General features: G+C 35.7%; 1 protein-coding gene across 2 annotated transcripts in view; it reads right to left on the bottom strand.

Annotated features, from left to right (window-relative positions):
- Positions 1-6149, bottom strand: part of LOC113698922 (uncharacterized) — a 9869-nt gene extending 3720 nt beyond the window's left edge. For both annotated transcript variants that reach the window (XM_027218892.2, XM_072056526.1), the window contains exon 1: positions 3836-6149. In XM_027218892.2, the coding sequence (XP_027074693.1) occupies positions 4178-6061 (1884 nt within the window). In that variant the 5' untranslated portion in view covers positions 6062-6149 and the 3' untranslated portion in view covers positions 3836-4177. The remainder of the gene's footprint in view (positions 1-3835) is intronic.
- Between the last annotated feature and the right edge of the window lie 14367 nt (positions 6150-20516).

Below are 20516 nucleotides of genomic sequence, written 5' to 3'. Positions count from 1 at the left end.
GTAGTATATCTAGATTATGAGATGAGATATTAACAACTTTATTTGAAATCACAATCTCTACAAAATTGAATCAACATGATTGTAACCTCTGGCAATATATTACATGCTCAATCAGAAAATCGTAAGGGGTCGCCCTACTATTGCAGAAGTTCAACTTGCACATGAAGATGTAGCAGTACACAGGTTTCATTTCCATTGTTTATTTTTATTTTTATTTATATTTTAAATGTGCTAAGTAGACCTTCAAAGTAGACAAAATTTCAATGGCGTCTTAACTCCAAGCATATGCACAATATGGAAGAATAATACTTTCTGAGCTAAACTTGAACTCAACGTGGAACTTATTCTACCTTGATAAAGCTTAAGTTCAATCTGGAGACATCTGTACAAGGTCTCGTTGAAATCTTCACCTTAGGATACCAAAATAAAATTTTAACATGAGCAAGAAGACTTGTTCTTCTTAACCAAAAAACATGCAACTGTCATTGTCTTTGCAACAGATGACCCCATCGCTCATTAGTGCATGCATTAACAAAATCATACAAATAAAAAATCTGCACAGAACAGCTATATGACAGATCAACGAAAGATTGCTTCTCGATGTTTTTTATAGGTCACTAAATAGTTTACTTTTTCCACAACTAAAAGAGATACTCCATCAATTTTAAGCATGACATACTTAACGAGGACATGGTCAGTAGAGCCACAGAAATTGTTCCCAAAATTGATTGAAGAAATTAGCCTTAATCACTTCAGCTGAATTCTTTTACATAAAATTCGACAAAAAGTTTTTCTCTGCTTTTTAATACCTAATTGATTGTTTCAATGCAGTCTTATCTGACATGAAATCTTCACACTCCATACAAACTTTCACCTTCCTCCTGCTCTCCAGGAAAGAACAAGAATAAGAAAAAGAAACAACAGATATGCAACTTGCCAGACTAGAACAGAGTGTACTATTAACATTTTGATTAGTCACTAAGGCGCTTTTCTTTTTCTTTATTATTTTGACCATTGCAGATGGGAACCTAACAGAAGTTCGACGAATTGGTATACTTGTGCAACAAATGCCAATTCTTTAGTTATTATTGCAATTTAGCAACAATCTAATGCTAAAAGTAAAGAATTCATTATCAGGAAGTTTATTTTAGATGAACTAAACAATCGAGTAAATGTATTTATCAGGATAACAATAAGAAAAGAATGGAGAGTTTCTTGGACAGATTAGTGCAACTAATTTAAGAAAAAGATATTTTTGCCACAATCCTACCAGTAACTATACAATTTAATACAGCATTGACATCAATTTTAAATAATAAAAGCTCAATGAGTTCTTATACTGATAAAACTGTTGCAAGATTACCAATGCCTACAAATTAAAGGTTTTAAAGCTTCACTAATAAGGATCCTTGTGTAGTCTAGTTGATAGTTAAAAGTGATTAGAACACATTTTCTGGATTACACTTGAAAAGTTAGCCTTCAATCAAATGCAGTGACAGAAGTCAACAACCAAGACCCTCCATGGGACCTCAAAATTTTAACCCAAACCAAGATATTGGTCCAAAAATTTTTTACACTTTTAAACTGGCTGCACCTTTGGCTCCATTTAGGAATTGCAACAAAAGTGACAAATTTATTCTACTTACAAGAAAAAATTTCCTCCAGATTATTGAAAGGGAAATTTGCCAAATTGGTCCCTCACATTTTAAAAAAAAAACTTTTTTAGTCCCTAACATTTAAAATTAGCCACAATAGTCCTTCAAATATAAAAAGATCTACCCGATTGGTCTCAAAGTTCATTCTTGCTTGGTTCTCCAGCCAAAAACTGCACACCTCTCTTACGCGCTCATAATTTCAAGAACAAAAATGAAAACATACTTCATTTTCTATTTTTTTTTTTAAAAAAAAAAAAGAAATTGTAAGCCACCAAACCCTTTCTTCCCCCTTTTCCCTATTTTTTTAGCTGCCAAAACCCTACTGATTAAAAACCTGGGGGGCCCTTAAACTATCACCGTTGTCAAAATTTGACTCCCGATCTAATTTTTGTCTCTGATGAGCCCCTAAACAATAAAAATGCATAGTTTAAGTGCTTCCGGTCATTATATATGTGAGTCAAGCCGGAAGCAAATGGTATTATTGTCCAACCATATTTGAAGTATCAAGAAAAGTATCTCTCTCTCTCTCTCTCCAGCTAATTATTTCATCTACAGGTTTAAGTAATAGTTGAAGTAGCAGGAGCTGGATTTTTTATTATTATTATTACTCAAACATCTATAGTTATTTTATCATCCACCAAATCCAGACAATCAACATCAATAGCTTGTTCCTTTTTTTTTTATTTCAAAAGCTTAAAGTGAGCTGCAAAAGGAAGACAACAATTCAACTTGTTTGCTCACAACTTCAATGCTTGCAAAACATGAAGAGATCCAAAAATTCACCGATAGGCCATAGTGTTTCCTGAGTTAGATTGTTAATTAGGAGTAGAAGAAGAGGATAGCATATCCATGGGCTTCTTGTCCTTCTTTCCGTGGCCACATCCCAAATGTCGTTATCGATGTGCTTCGACCAGCCATGGGTGGCTTTGTGGATAAAGTCCTGAGCATTCCCCATCACGAAAAGCATGCCAACTATGATTTCCAATGGTAGAAATGCTTCCAATACCACCCATGACATTTCCGCTACCACCACCACCAAGATGCTTGATTGTCTGGGTTGCTAGTCACTGTGTTGTTCCCCACACCGCTGGTAGAGCTTTTGCTTGCAGAGGTTGGATTCTATCTTTAGGTACAAGAAGATTATTGGTAAAGGGTTCAAGGTGAAGATGGTCTAATGCTTTTTCATTAGAAATCTGTCTAATGGATCAAAAAAGGTTCAAGGTGAAGATCTGATGCTTTTTTTTGTTAGAATTCTTGTCTAATGGATCTAATGCTAATTCTGGTCCTGATGTTTCAATTATAGTTGGACGAAATTGCCCTTTAATTCCGGCTTGACTTTGGTTTAAAATGACAGGAAGCATTTAAACTATGCATTTTTAATTGTTTAGGGGCTCATCGGAGACAAAAATTAGATCGGGGGCCAAAACTTGACAACGGTGATAGTTTAAGGTCTCCCTAGGTTTTTTACTCAAACCCTAATTGTAAGCAGCAAACCCCGAATCAAAGAAGAAAATTTCAATATGATCACCTACAAGTAATAGAAGAAAATCAAGAAAAGACATCTAAGAAACTCAGCCATTGAAGAGTACAATGAAATAAACAATAATCAATGTCATTGTGGAAAAGAACTCATGATTTCGACTTCTTGGAAACCTGCAAATTCTAGAAGGGAGATTCTTGGAAACCGGCGTTGTTGTTGGCGTGATATTAAAGAATGAAGAAGTTAAAATCTCTCTTGTTTAATCTAGGTTTATATTTAGGGTTTTGGCGGCTGATGTGTTTTTTAAGAGGAAATGAAGTGTGTTTCATTTTTGTCCTTGAAATTATGGGCACATGAGGGAGGCGTGTGCTTTTTAGTCAGAGAAATGAGCGAAAACAAGTTTTGGGGTCAATCGGACAGACTTTTTTATATCTGAAGGACTATTGTGGTTGATTTTAAATATGAGGGACTAAAAAAGTTTTTTCTAAAAATGTGAAGGATCAATCTGGCAAATATTTCAGTTTAAATGCAGCTTGTAACTAAATTTTTCTATAAATCCAGATAAAAAACTATATTTTCAGATGAAGTTTCATTCTTAATTCCAATGAATTCAGCTATTAGTTATCCAAACTACAATTACATGCAAGCGCAAAGTACTAAAACCCATGAAAAACAAAGAAAAGGAGCCTGTACAAGTTACCTTTTAAGTGATATGCTACACTGAGGTTCTCTATGAAAGGATAAGCAAGAAGTCTCTCTGAAGAAGCTGTACATATCCAATTAACAGCAGCAGGTTTCTGTGAACTGCTACACCAGTACAGTTATAAATTGAACTTCCCTTAAAGACAACGTCTTCTTCCACCTGGACTGAAGAACTTTGAGGCGTTTCACATAATATGACCAAGAGAGCTACTCAAGGCTCAGCTGCAACACTTTTTACATTCCGTAAACAGAATCAAAAGCAAACCTAAATAATGTTAGTTAAAGTTTAGGGGCCAAAAACCAGTAGGACCAAAAGTTGCAACCAATGTGAAGGTCCTCTTTATCCCCCGTCCGTAAACTTCTTGCTATCAGGACCAATCTTCAGCATCAACATAAGTAGAGAAGGATTTTTCTGTTTTTCAGTAGATGAATCAAGTAAAATGGAAAAAGTAGATGCATCTAGCAAGAAACCTCTACGAACCATTTCTTCATGGTAGACTATTGCATCGTCATAATGGCCTCCTTTAAGGAGTTCTTGCAGAATAACATTGAATGTAACGCTACCTGCCAGGCAACCATTTTCTTCCATTTTCTGAAAAAGCTCTTTAGCTTCCGTGAGCAGGCCTTGTGAAAGCAGGCCAGCAATCATTGTGGTGTATGCTGGGACATCAGGATCCAATCCTTTAACAAAGAGATTGTCAAAAAGATCACGAGCACTATCTAGCCTCCCAAGTTTGCACAAACCATCAAGGATGATACTGTACATGCCTATATGATGATCGATTCCATCAGCTTCCATTGAATGGAATAACTGCAATGCTTCGTCGACATGTCCAGTCTTGCATAATCCATCCAACATCACACAGTAAGTGTAAAAATTAGGCTTTATGCCGGCAGTTCGCATCTCATCAAAAACTTCTCTTGCACTAAGATAGCTTCCTACGCTATATAGCCCCTGCAAGACAGTGGTATAAACAACAATATTAGGTGTTAAACCTTTATGCTGAATCTCACGAAAGATATTCATGGCTGCTTCCACTTTCTTGTGCTTGCAATAGCCATTTATCAGAATACCATAGCTATGGAGGTCAGGAGTAATGCCGCTAGTAATCATGGCATCAAAGGCCCTCCTTGCTTCATCTATTCGCCACTTTAAACAGTATCCATCCATTAAGGAACTGTATGTGACCAGATTGGGATTGTGGCCTTGCCTAATCATGATGCCGACTACCTCTTCAGCCGCTTCGATTTGTCCTTCCTTACACAGTGCGTCCACCACTGTATTAAAAGAAACAACATCTGGAGTAATTTTGTAATCCGTCATCTCAGAAAAGAGCTTTGTAACGTCTTTCCATCTATTTAAATTGCATTGACCACCAATCAAACAATTATAAGTGACAACATCTGGGGGAATGCCCTTTTCAATCATCTCCTGCGAAAGGGCAAGAGCTTCACTGACCATTTTATCTTTGCAAAAGCTGTCAATGATAGTATTGTACACATTAACATTGGGCTTACATCTTCTTCTTTTTTCCATGACTCTTAGGAATTCAACAGCTTTTTGAGTGTTGCCCACCTTACAGAGCCCATCTATCACAATCAGAAACATAACTTCATTAGGCTCGCAAAGCTTTTCAAATATTATCTTCTTAAACAATTCTTGTGCTTGGGGAACCTTATGTTCCCGAAAGAGTCCTTTAAGTAGAGTATTGAAGGTGACTACGTCGGGCAGAATACCACGCTTGAAGAAGACACCCAATACAGAAAACCCCAAATTCACTCGACCCAAGAGACTGTAACAATTAATCACAACATTGAGGGTGCAGTCATTAAAAGGAATGCCCCTGACGTACATATCTCTGAAAACTGAGACAGCAGATGAATAATGCTTCTTCATCTTAATAATGCGGTCCACCAGTCGATTGAAACAAAAGACATAGGGCAGAGGCCTGATCCGGACCATCTGCTGGTATAAGTTCAGAGCATCATCAAGACTGTCAATACTATCAATCCTACCCTTCAACCCAGAAAGAAATTGCAAAACGTTACCAGAAGACGTCCCAATTTGGTGCTGATGATTTCTAATTTTATCACTACTAGTTGCTATAGCTGAACAGAACGCTAATTGGGGTTTAGAGCTTGGGAATGCAGAGAGAAATGAAGCAAGAGTAGTACAATTAGCAGCAGCAGCAGCAGTACCTAATGAAGCCGCTCTTCTCTTCATCGCCACTCCCAACTCAAGTCTGAAATGGACCTGTTTACTGAGATTTCAGGCAAATTGGGAAGCTTTCTGAATACAACGTCGTCGAGTTCGGATTAGGGTTAATCACATTTTATCCCCTTGAAGAATACCCTATTTTTCAGTTTACCCCCTAACCTTTAATTTTTCTCACTTAATTCCCTTTAGGACAAAATTATCTTTGCATTATTTTGACTTTTCATTTACCTTATTTTCCTTTTTTTATTTCTTTTTCTCTTTCTTCTTTATTTAATTCTTCCTCTTTCCTACAAAAATTTTCACCTTAATAATTAAAATAAAAAAAGAGGAATTGCAGAGATTTATCTTCTCCTTAAATGATTAAAAAAATATTCAAATCACTTTCGTAAAATATAATTTTTTTAACCTTTCAATTCTTTTAATTTTGGATTTTTCTTTTTCTTTCTAGTTTCTCATTTTATTTCCAAGAAAATATCTTAAGATGAAATTGTGACCTGATTAATAATTATCAATTGAAATTTGTGACACGTGGCATCATACAAAAAATCAAAATTAGTTTTTGATGCCTTTTAAACCTTCACCCCGAAATATGCAATTAAAAACTCAAAACAAAAATTTTCGTTGAAATGGAATTTCTATTGGGAAGGATGAAAGAGAGAAGAAAGAGAAAAAGAAATAAAAGAAAGCAAAACAATTTCATCTTGTGATATTTTCTTGAGAATAAAATGAGAAACTAAAAAGGAAAGAGAAAAATCCAAAATTAAAAGAATTGAAAGGCTAAAAAAAATTGTATTTTAGAAAAGTGATTTGAATATTTTTTTAATCATTTAAAGAGAAAATAGATCTCTGCAATTCCTTTTTTTTTATTTCAATCATTAAGGTGAAGATTTTTGTGGGAAAGAGGAAGAATTAAATAAAGAAACAAGAGAAAAAAAATAAAAGAAAGGAAAACAAGGTAAATAAAAAGTCAAAATAATACAAGGGCAATTTTGTCCTAAAGGGGATTAAGTGAGCAAAATTAAAGATTAGGGGGTAAACTGAGAAATAGGGTATTTTTTAAGGAAATAAAATGTGATTAACCCTTCGGATTATTAAGACCCGAAACAAAGGGTTTCGGGCTGGGCCCAAACCAAAATTTAACGACCGTTTTGTCTAGGAGTATGGCCATAAATGAATCGAATAATCATTCAATTTTGAAACTATCAAGCACAATTTGGAGTTTTGAACTTGAATTCCAATTCGAGTTTAAAGTTTAAGTTCAAACTAGATTCGATTTAATATTAAGTAGGTTTTAGTTTGATTCAAGTGTTTAAAATTTTATTTATTTTTAATATTTTAATATTGGTTTATCAATAACAAATATATAATATCTATAAAAAAATCATAAATATGTTATTATGTATAAAATATTTATTATAAAAAATAAAATTATAAAAAATTATTCAAGTCAAATTGAGCGTTAACGAGCCGAATGTGTACAAGTTTTTTATTCGATACATTAGTGAAATTCTAGTACTAATTTAAAATCGAGTTCGAACTTGTTCAAAATCGAACTCGATTTGATTCATTAATGATTCGAGCTCGAATGGTTCACTAAGGACTCGATTCGTTTATAGTTCCAAGCGAGATGATGCATGCAGTTCTCAAATCCAAGGACAGCGACCCCACAATAATTTGAATTATTTATTTTAATTTCAAGTTATATTGTTCATTATTACTTTGTTTTTCAACAGCAACATTATATTAGAAAAAGTCGATGTGATTCATACTTTAATGAAATTCTAGTAGTAATTTAAAATCGAGTTCAAATTTGTTCAAAATCGAACTCGATTCGATTATTAATGATTCAAGCTCGAACGGTTCACTAAGGGCTCAATTCGTTTATAGTCCCAAGCGAGAGGATGCATGTAGTTCTCAAACCCAAGGACAGCGGCACCACAATAATTTGAATTATTTATTTTAACTTCAAGTTATATTGCTCGTTTTTACTTTGTTTTTCAACGGCAACATTATATTAGAAAAAGTGCCCAACTAACCCATCGAGGAGCAGGGGCATCGACGGTTGTCAGTAACAACCATTTGGAACGTTGTAAGTATTTTTGAACGGGTTGCACTTCAAATTAAACTATTTGTACATTCTTGCAACAGATATGCAATTATTATGTATAGGACTCATATGATGAACAGTAACAGAATATTGCACATCTGTTGTAAAGATATATGATGTGTTTAATATGAATTACAACTCGTTCAAAAATCTTTACACCATTCCAGACGATTGTCACTAACAACTGTCCGTACCCTCGGTCCACTAATTGGATTAGATGAAAAGAAATCCAAGTCGGATTAGATTGAAAAAAAAGTCCACCTCTAACGTGAGGGTGCACAATTTACTATTAGCTGTTATTTCATAATATCTATTTGTTATCACAATTTGCTATTATCTTTATTTTTAATATATATTTGTTAAGTGTATGCCCCTAATTCAAAAAAAAAGGATTTTATTTTGAAAATTTTATCCATTGTATTTCACTTTATGAGCTTACTTTTATTTTTTCCTTTTTTTTTTATGAAGAACGGTACTTTTTGTAGAATTTAATTAGTAGACATCTTGTACATTGGCAGGCATAGAATTTAATTAGTTGGTGGGATGCACTTAATTTTTACCCCTCGCTCAAGTAGAATTGTGGTCCAATCAGTGCCCAAGACTATTGAATTCTATTTGGCTTTGGAGGATGATATAAGTTGTTGAAAATTAGAATTATACTTTACATACACAGTTATCAATATTTTCACCCAATACTTGTACAATTCATATCTATATGTCAATATAAATTGGGAATACTACTTTGTGATAATGGTCACTCTTCGTAGTTTCTTTTTTCTTTTTGACCCGAAACATGCCCGACTCGAGCCAATTTGGACATGAGCTGCCACACCAAGTCGGGGGATACGCGGAAACCCCTCACGACGCATCCAGGTTAGACAAGAGGTTTAATACTAGGAAAAAATTCAAACCCAGAATTTCATTCAATCCAAGAGCCCGTTTTACCACTAAACTAAACCTTGAGGGCGAAGTGGTTCTAGCATATTAATTTCAAAAAAATAATACTAATAAAAAAACTAATCAATTTGAATTTGAATACCATTATTGCGGCACCTTTACAATTTCGGCCAAAAGTCTTCATAAGAACGCTAGATTGAATTAAATAGAGTAGCAGGGAAAACACCAAGAACTCTAAGAGTTCATTATCCTCTAGTCACTTGACTCCGTAAATATCATCCCATCTTGAAATTCCAAATGAACAACATCTATAAAAATCTGATGAGTGATAACCCAAGTTTGTGGTGTGATGCACTGGTGAAGGACTAACATTTGTCACACCTCAGACCTGGGATTTAAAGGCCGGATTCAGCAATGTGGCACACCATAAAGTGTGAGATCTTACTTCTAAAAGTGCAAGACACCTTGATCTTTGCTTATAAATATCACTACAAATTAAAAATATTAAACTTAAGTATTGTAGTGTAACTACTATAACAATAATAAAATGTAAACCTCAAAATCTAAAATATTTAATTGAGTAGCTTTTGCACAAAATCTACCTTGTATATAAGAAGAGAGGAAACCACCAGCCTTTGGGTTGGTGGCCACCACCAAGTCCTTAGAGTTGGTGAAGTGGGAAGTCAAGGGTTCAAACTAGGGCTGCAAATGAACTGATACGAGTAGTGGCACCACCACTAGATCGTGCCAAGATGCTTGAGAGCTTTTTCAAGGAAATTACAACTATTGGAATACATGATGTTCAAAACTCAATTGGAATACATGAAGTCGTAGAGGGGATGGAGCGCTTGTTATTTGATCTTCATGTTTTTAGTTTCTTTTGTTTTGTTTGATTTTTCTTGTTTAGTTGGTTAGTTAGTCATTATTATGAATAAATATGGCCAGCAATGTGAGCTATTTGAGCCATTCAAAAATAGTTAGGGAAATAAGTGACTAAACACTTATCCAAATTGGATTAGTCTAAGTGACTAAATCCTTATCTAAATTGGATTAGTCTTAGTTGTTTAGTTTTTAGCTACAAATAGGCCCTTCCTATTCCATTGTAAGACACTTATGAGATGAATAAAAATTGAGAGTTTTTTTTCTTTTCTTGTTCCTTGGGAACATCCCTTGATACAAAGTGAGTTATGTCTCATTTGTTTAAGTTTTGGCTTATCAATTCAAGACCACGTTGAATTGTGATGCCATTCTACCAACAAATCTTTGTTCGCTAATTCGTTAGGTTGTGGGTTGAAATTAAATTCAAGATTCACACCTCGGGGGTTAGAGGAGGTCGAGATTTTTCCATCTTTGTATCCATAACCTGGTCAAAATAGATCCCTCCGCTGCCTGATCAACTTGGTTCTTCAAGATAAGTTCTTGTTGGGTCGAGTTCATATCAGTTGGTATTAGGACTGGTGATGACTCGAGCTGCTCAGCTCGAGCAGTTTGTTAAGATAAACGAGGCGAGCTCGAGCCTTCGTTTCTTAGGCTTGATAGCTCGACGAGCCGCTCGTTGGGCTAGAGTAAGTGTAAAATTACAAAAATACCCTTGATTCAATTAAAATTTACATGTTCTCTGCGCACTAAGCTATAATCGATCTTCGGCCACTGTTCGTAAACTTTCCTCCTTCCTTCGCTTAGGTTAACTTGTATGCTCTGCTCACTCCTTCGATTGATCTTCTTCCTCCGCCACCGACTGTCCCAAACTCCCAATTTCCACTTCCGTCACTGCCATTGCTGCTACCGCTAGCTGCATCTTTAGTTTCTCCACTTCCTCCCACTTCAGCCACAGCCATCGGTGCTACTGCTAGCTGCATCTCCACCGCTTCCGCCATCTCCACTTCAGCAACCTCCAAGCCGCGCAAGAATTTGAGTGCGCAACCCACCGCCGGAGACTGACTGACGGACGAGGATCTGGAAGGTGATCCACAGTGCCAAGAATCTGAATGCGCAACCTCCCAATCTGATTGCGCAACCACCACTTCCGCACTTCCGCCAGCTCCGCAACCGCAAGTGCCAGCTCGGCTAGCACTTTACTTTCCCTCTTTTCTCGCACCAGGCTGACTGACGAACTCTCCGAAGTCCGAACCCAACCAGCTTCCCGGCTCATCCCCATCTCCGGGCTTTGTCTAAGCTGTTCCGGCGGCACAAGTGTGCAACCCGTTGAGGCCATCTCCACCACTCCCTACCGTGTCCAACATTCTTAGTGCAGTCCACTGGATTTTCTCCCTAGATTTTGCAGGTATGAACTGAGGTTCTTTTCCTTTTCCTTTTCCTTTTCCTTTTCTTTGGAATCTGGAAGGTGATCCACATTGCTAATTCTGTAAAAAGGTTTCCATAGATGCATTCGATTGATGGTTTTACTCTTAATCGCCCCGTTGTTCCAGTAGTGGTGTATTGTCTTTTATCCTTTTTACTGTCTATCTACTTCTGCATTGGTTGTAACGGGATTTGTGGTGGTTATTATGTTTGAAATTGATCTAGCAAACTTTGAATAGACTTGGTCACGACTCACGATCATGTTGAAGGGTCTGGATTTCTGCACTTGTTTCTCTACCATGAGCTCTGGCACTTATGATTTCTACACTGTCTATAATAATTATGCCTAGATTGGTTCCAAATTTGTGATGTCCCATGTTTTGCTAATAATAATGCTTAAAATTGTACTCCCTCCGTCCCATTGTTATTATCATAGTTCACCTTTTTTCATGTCCCAAAATTTGAGCCACACTACAATTTTTTCTCTAACATTCCATTTGTAGCCTCAAAAGAGACATTGATAAAATAAAAAACAAGTATGATGGAACCCACAAAAGCAATAAATAGACATCCAAAAAAAAGGTGCGTGGATAGCACCAAAAATTTTGATGGCCATAAATAGGCGCGTGCTTGGCAACAGCATGAAAAAGAGCTTACATTTTACATGGACCCACAGATTCTTTTCACATCACCATAGACAACAATTAAGATTTGATATCGGTCAAAGGGGCACGATTGGAAAAAAATGTCTCACATTCAAATTGATTGAACTGTGCATAATAAGTTAGAATCCCTAAAAACGTCCCTTATTTTGGGACGGAGGGAGTATAATTTTTTGGATTCTGATAATAATAATGCTTAAAATGAAATGCAGACAGTGCTAAGAGGCTTGATATTGCTCCAGATCTTGTAGTAACTATGGGATAGTGGCATTTAAGGAGACATCTGTTTAATTACTTGTTTCTTTGGGGGTGAAAACTGTGTTGACACTTGACAGTACAAGCTACTTATTATCATTCCATGGTCATGTATGTTCTTGTCATTATGAGCCTTGCTGTCCTATTGTTTCTTGAAAATAATTACTGCTACTAACTTGTTTACTAGTAATAGTAATCTGTTTTGGGACTAGAGAATGCTGCTCATGTTCCTTTTTTTTTTTGGTATAGTTAAAAGAAATTGAGAATATAAGATGGATACGTCCAACCAAGAGTAGTCTTCACCAATTGATAGATCAGTTGGTGATTCCGCTAGTCCGGTGAATATCTCTGACAAGGGTATTGCTGTTAACATTGACGAAGAGCTGGAATTATCTCTTGGTGATGAAGAATTAGGGAGTGAAGATGAAACATTAGAAGGTGATACACATACAACCACTCAAACAGTCGTGGAAGAAGCTGATGCGGATGATGGCTTGGATGCTTTTCAGAAAAAAAAAAAGAGAATAAAAAAATCAGTAGCATGGGATGACTTCAAAGATGTTGAAGTTGGCCATCAAAAAACTCTTATGTCGGAGTGTATTCATTGCCATGCAAAGTTCAAGAAGACGAAAACTAGTACAACTTCAAGTTTGCTGAAGCATAGGAAGTCATGTGCTATCCGATTGCAAAAGCTCAAAAAAGCAACACAACAAACAAAGATCAATTTCCCATCTGCTGATTCTGCCGAAGCTTCTCAAACCTACCTTCACTCTGGGAGGTTTGATATGGCAGCCATGAGAGAGGCTACTGCTGAATGGGTGCTTATGCATGAGCATCCATTTTCAATTGTGAAGGAAGAAGGTTTCAATTTGATGCAAAAAAGAGGGATGCCGGAATGGCAAAGAATCAATCGGACTATGAACAAAAACGACTGCACATCAGTTTATGAAAGAGAGAAGACAAAATTGAAGAACCAATTAAAGAAAGTCAAGAAAATTAGCTTGACTACAGATCTTTGGAAGTCCAAGAACCAAAAAATGAGTATATGGTCATAACCGGGCATTGGATTGATAGCAATTAGAGATTGCAGAAACGGGTTCTCAACTTTGTGCACGTCCTTCCTCCATGTCGGGGCATCCAAATTGCGGATGCTATTTTCAAGTGTTTAACGAATTGGGGAATTGAGAGCAAGATTTATACAGTCTCAGTCGATAATGCCTCAAATAATGACAGTGCACTGAGATGTTTGAAGGACACTTTCTCTCGAAACAAGTGTCTATTAGCAAAAGGAAAGTTGTTTCATGTGAGATGTTGTGCGCATATACTGAATTTAATGGTTCAAGATGGACTTAGTCAAATCAAGGAAATAGTTGGAACAATCAGGGACAGTGTGGAGTTTATCAATAAGACAGATGGAAGACGCCTTCAATTTGGTGAAATTGTACGCCAGCTGCAGTTGCCAGAAAAAATACTAATTTATGACTGCAAAACAAGGTGGAATTCTACTTATGAGATGCTAACTTGTGCACTGGAGTATCAAGATGTTTTTCCCAGGTACAGAGATAGAGAGCCAAATTATGATTTCTGTCCAACCTTGGAAGATTGGGAAAAGGTTACAAAAGTGTGCAATATTTTAAAAGCTTTTTGGACAGCAACTCATGTGATATCTGGTAGTGATTATCCGACTGCAAATTTATATCTAAATGAAGTTTGTCGGATTAAAGTACTACTAGATAGTAAGGTTGATGATGAAGATGATTTTGTCCGGTCAATGGTGCAAAAGATGAAGATGAAATTTGATAAGTACTGGGGAGAGTGTAACTTGTTAATGTCTATAGCAGTTATTTTGGATCCCAGATGCAAGATGAGAGTTATAAACTATTGCTTTCCATTGCTTTATCCTCCACATGAAGTGCAAAGCAATATAGGCAAGGTTCGACAAGCCTTGTATGACCTATATGATGAATATGTGGAGATACCTGTTTCAGGCCAAAGTGGATCATCTTCTCAACTACTAATCGACAATGATCATCCAACCAAGAGCAGCAGTAGTGCATCTTCATCAGTGTCCCATGTTTCGGGTATGAGTGAATTTCTGACCTATATTGCTACCATTGAGAGTGTTCAACCCATCAAGAATGAGTTGGATACCTACTTTGAAGATGGTCTCCTCACAGCTGCAGATGATTCAACAATAGACATTGTGAATTTGGATGCCTTGAAGTGGTGGAAAGACACAACGAAATACAAGATTCTTCCCAAGATGGCTGCTGACATTTTAGCCATTCCAATAAGCACTGTAGCTTCAGAAGCTACATTTAGTACTGGAACCAGAGTAATCGACTCTTACCGTGCTTCCTTGGCTCCAGAAACTGTAGAAATGTTGATGTGTGCTGGAGATTGGTGTCGTAAGTTACACAGAGTGCAGAAAAGGGAAAAGGTAACAAAAAAATAAAATTATCACACATAATATTTAAATTCGGTCTTACTATTTCTTAATTTTTTTATTTTATTTTTTTTTTCAGAAATTGAAGGATAAACAAGAGATTGTGTTGCTTATTTCTTGACTTCGGAGATGTTTGAGGTAATTTACCTTTAATTTCCTATTTAGAGTTTTGGTCAATTGTAACTAGTGGTATTAACACTTTTTAGTTCTCAGACCTGAGTTCTCTGTTATTAGTATTTCTCTGTTCTGGCCAATTGCTGGTACTGAACTATGATTGTTGGATATGAGTTGCCGCTGAGAGATCTATGTTTGTGAATAGCTTATTTTGTGTTTGCTATTTTTATGTACCCAAATACTATTGTTGGCTTGTATATTGTCAAGATTTTAGACAGGTCTGTTTTCTAATTTACGTACATCGAATCTTTATGTCTCTCCTTCGTTTCAAAAAGAGATTTGAGATATTTTGGTTAGGTGTGGAGCCAATTAGTTTAGTCACTTTTTGTAATTTTGGCAAGCAGATACCCTTTCTTTGCTGCATCCTTTATGGATAAGCCTCTGTTTGTCAACAGGAAAGTTAAAAATTTTGGGTAAGTTCCATTTAAGAATAAAGAATGTTATTACAAAGACTAAAACAGCTTAACGAAATTGGGGCTGGACTTTCGTGCCTATATATCTTTTCAACTGGATGTATCAAGCTGTCTACAACAGATATTTTGTGTTGTAAATTTGTGATAGCTTGTAATATTTTGAGCTTTGGCTGAAAAATTGGACTAAAAGACCTGTATTTCCTCATATAATTTCATTTTAATGAGTATGTTTCTATCTTTTGAAGTTCTTGATGGATTGAAAGAGCTCTTGCATGTTGCCTGCAGGTTGGTTCGTAGATCCATTGCTGGCATTAGGGAAGATTACAAAGGTAACCTACTGAGACTGAGGGGATGTGTCTTTTCAAATATGTGTTGAGACAATGCTAAATATATTCCTGATCAGTGAAGTTATCATAATTTGTATTAATGGATTTTTGTGGACATTTGGATAAATTGTATTAGTGGATATCTGGATAGGATAATTTGTATTAGTGCATAATTTTTGGATAATTTGTATTAGTGGACATTTGGACATTTATGATTGTATTAGTACATAATTTGTAGGCCTCAAGATCAAAAATATGTGAAAAATTGTAGTTATTTCATGCGCAAATTTTGTCAAAAAATGGGGAAAAAATGCTGTATTCTTGCTTAAAGTTTCAGAAATTTTTGAGTTCGAACTCGAGCTCCAAACGAGCTAGAATTCGAGCTACTTTCGAGCTTCATGCGAGCTAGAAGATCGAGCGAAACTCGAGCTACTCGCAAGCCAGATTTCGAGCTAAGCTCGCGAGCCATAAACGAGTCGATCTCGAGTTTTTCTTTTCTTACATCAAGCCGAGCTCGAGCTCTATTTTTTGAGCTCGAACTCGAGCTCTCATATAAATAAGCCTGACTCGACTCGATAAGCTCAAAACTCGACTCGATTCGACTCGTTTGCACCTCTAGTTGGTATCAGAGTTTTGGCTCTTGATCCAGTTTAATATTCTTTTTCTTTTCTTATTTTTCCTATTTGTTTTATACCAAAACCCTAGCTGCCTTTTTATTTAAAAAAAAGAAACAAAAAACTTTTATTCTTGTTTTCTTGATTTTATTGCTTGAGTCTGACCTACCCCTTGATTGATCGAGGTTAGAATTTCTTGGTCTGATTACGTTCTTGAAAACAAGTTTTTCAAGGATTTAACTCCCAATTAAATTTCTTCCAAGTGAAGTCGTAACCTTGTGTCTTGCCGTAAGAAGCAAAAAAAAAAAAAAAAAAGGATACTGTGGCATACTGTTCGTCGGGGGGTTACTGTTCATTAGAGTTACTATTCATCCAAATTTTTTAAAAAAATTAGATTGTATTTGTTTGTGTTTACTTTTTCGTTTTTGGTATCCATCAGTGGTTAAGTGGTAGAAGAGTCCTTAGAGTTTCTAATTCCTAGTTTGTTTAGGATTAGTAAGTTGGTGACTTTCCTTTTTCCATTGTACACAACTTTCCTTTGCTGTCCAATTTCTAGCATCTTTGGGAATCCATCACAACTATTATTTCCAATCCTTAATTGCGTGGGAAAAAAATTTCAGTTTATTTCCATTACCAATTCCATCTCCTTTTACAATACGAAAAGTCCCCTATTATTGCTACACATGTGTGTTTCTTTTGGTCAAATCTCGATTCGAGGACGAATTGCTTTCAAGAGGAGGGGAATGATACGAGTAATGGAACCATCACTAGATCGTGCCAAGATGCTTGAGAGCTTTTTGAAGGAAATTACAACTATTGGAATACATGATGTTCAAGACTCTATTGGAATACATGAAGTCGTAGAGGGGATGCAACGCTAGCTATTTGATCTTCATGTTTTTAGTTTCTTTTATTTTGTTTGATTTTTTTTTGTTTAGTTAGTTAGTTAGTTATTATTATGAATAAATATGGCCAGCTATGTGAGCTATTTGAGTCATTCAAAAGTAGTTAAGAAAATAAATGACTAAACACTTATTCAAATTGGATTAGTCTAAGTGACTAAATATGTGACTAAATCCTTATCTAAATTGGATTTGTCTTAGTTGTTTAGTTTTTGGCTATAAATAGGCCTTTTCTATTCCATTGTAAAACAGTTATGAGATGAATAAAAATTGAGAGTTCTCTTTTCTTGTTTCTTGGGAACATCCCTTGATACAAAGTGAGTCATGTCTCATTCGTTCAAGTTTTGGTTTATCAATTCAAGACCATGCTGAATTGTGGCCTCATTGCACCAACAAATCTTTGTTCACTAATTCGTTATGTTGTGGGTTAAGATTAAATTCAAGGTTCACACCTCAGGGGTTAAAGGGGTCGAGATTTTTCCATCTTTGTGTCCATAACCTGGTCAAGATAGATTCTACTAATGCGAACTTGACCTATCTTGAAGAACCAAGTTGACTTGATCCAACAAGAACCTGTCTTGAAGAACCAAGTTGATCAGACAGCGGAAGGATCTACCTTGATCAGGTTATGGATACAAAAATGGAAAAATCTCAACCCCTCTAACCCCCGAGGTGTGAACCTTGAATTTAATCTCAACCCACAACCTAACGAATTAGCAAACAAAGATTTGTTGGTAGAATGGTGCTACAATTCAACGTGGTCTTGAATTGATAAACCAAAACTTGAACAAAGGAGACATGACTCACTTTATATCAAGGGACATTCGCAAGGAACAAGAAAAGAGAAAAACTCTCAATTTTTTTTTCATCTCATAATTGTCTTACAATGGAATAGAAAAGGTCTTTTTATAACTAAAAACTAAACCACTAAGATTAATCCAATTTGGATAAGGATTTAGTCACTTATTTAGTCACTAAGACTAATCCAATTTGGATAGGGATTTAGTCACTTATTTTCCTAACTACTTTTAAATAGCTCACATAACTGGCCATATTTACTCATAATAATAACTACCTAACCAACTAAACAAGAAAAATGAAACAAAATAAAAGAAACTAAAAACATGAAGATCAAATAGCTAGCGCTCCATCCCCTCCACGACTTCATGTATTCCAATAGAGCCCTGAACATCATGGATTGGATTGAAAAAACCCTCAAGCATTTTGGCACATCAATGCACATTCAATCATAGCTGTTCATTGTATTGGGTTGAGCAAATCTCAACCGTCCAATCTTCCATTGGATGATGACATGGACCACCTATCCACCGTCCACGTTGAAATACATGAAGTCATGAAGAGGATGTAGTGCTAGCTATTTGACTTTCATGTTTTTAGTTTCTTTTGTTTTGTTTGATTTTTCTTGTTTAGTTGGTTAGGTAGTTATTATTATGAATAAATATGGCCAACTATGTGAGCTATTTGAGCCATTTAAAAGTAGTTAGGAAAATAAGTGACTAAATCCTTATCCAATTTGAATATACGAACTCGATTCTCTAAGGACAGTTCGAGAAGAAACTAATTGCACAGGCAACGAAAGGATCTATCTTGACCAAGTTATGGATACAAAGATGGAAAAATCTTAACCCCTCTAACCCCCAAGGTGTGAACCTTGAATTTAATCTCAATCCACAACCTAACGAATTAGCGAACAAAGATTTGTTGGTAGAATGGCGTCACAATTCAACATGGTCTTGAATTGATAAGCCAAAACTTGAATAAAGGAGACATAACTCACTTTGTATCAAGGGATGCTTCCAAGGAACAAGAAAAGAGAAAAACTCTCAAGCATCTTGGCACGATCTACTGATAGTCCCACTGCTCGTATCATGAACCGAGCCGCTCGAGTCAAGGTCGAGTTGGCGAAATCGAACTCGAGTTCGAGTTCAAAATATTAATCTCGTGGCTCGCGAGCTCAACTATATATATATATATTATTTTAATAGTAAAATTACATATATATCCCTAATATTTTATTATTTATTAAGAAAAAATAATTATTTATTATTTTTATTAGATTAATTTTCAAAAACTCGAGCTAACAAGCTGCTCACGAGTTAGAAATTCGAGCTGCTTGCGAGCCAGAAACCGAGCTACATCTCGTGAGCCTTGTCGAGTCGAGCTCGAGCTTGGTTTTTCCTTGGTCGAGTTGAGCTCGAGCTCAATTTTCTTTGCTCGTCGAGCTCAAACTCGAACTCGAGCTCACCTATTATTAAGTCGAGCTCAGCTCGATAAGTCCAAAATTCGACTAGACTCGATTCGTTTGCAACCCTAGTTCAAACCTTACCTCTCACCAATTGCCATAATATATGGTTATCTAAAATTCCATATGGGTGTATAGTGCACTCGTTTGGTCCGTTCTCATCGATCCCCCGTAGGTCCAGTTAGACCTCCCCTCCCGTGGATCTCCCTTATTTTGACATGTGGCGCATTCCTTTTCTTTTCTTCATTTTGCTTTTTTTTCTTTTGTTCACCTTATTTCCTTTCTCTCTTTTGACTAAAAACAAATTAAAAAAATTCTCATATACATTGTAGTTTCTTATTTAGTTTCCACTTTGTACTCCTTTTCTTTTTTTTCCCCTCATTCTAATAATTTATTCTATTTTTTTTCTCGATTGAATTAGTTGATGGATTGTCTTTCATTTTTGTCCTTCCTTTCCTCCATAGTCCAATAATCATGATTTATGATCTTCTACTTTTATTGTCTTTTTTTGGTATGTACTATTTAATATTTTTTTTTGTCATTTTTGCGTTCTTTTCAAACACCTTTACTTATTTCTTTTCTTGCCACTTCCTTCTTCATTTGACTTTTTTTCTGCCTTAAAGGGGTATGTGATGCTGTGCATATTTTTTCCCCAAATCTAAAGAAATCTTTTTTTTTCGACTTTTTAAATTTTACTTATTCTGAAACTACTTTTTGCCCTTTATTATTTTTGGAATAATATTTCCTAAGGCTGACAAGAAGACGGGTGGTGATTACATGAAGAATTTTTAGGCTAACAATGAAAGAATTGTAACTACTTCCCCCCCCATAAAATAAATAACACCATTATACATATTCATTATAATTATAATTTTTTATTTATTAAAATTGTTATTTGATAATAGGGTGATATTGCTAGAGTAGTGGAGAAACAAATTGACAAATGAAGGTCCAAGGTAAACGATGATCAAGAAGAAAATAATGAGGCCTATTGAATTAAAAATTAAACAGAGTCTCTTAATTTATGGCTAGGTAATTATATTTTGATATTTTGATTTATATAAAGTTTATTAATGGTGAAAAGTGCTTATTTACTGGATA

The sequence above is a fragment of the Coffea arabica genome, chromosome 7c (assembly GCF_036785885.1).
Source record: "Coffea arabica cultivar ET-39 chromosome 7c, Coffea Arabica ET-39 HiFi, whole genome shotgun sequence".
In the NCBI taxonomy this organism is placed as follows: Eukaryota; Viridiplantae; Streptophyta; class Magnoliopsida; order Gentianales; family Rubiaceae; genus Coffea; species Coffea arabica.
This window is presented reverse-complemented; position numbering and strand designations above follow the sequence as displayed.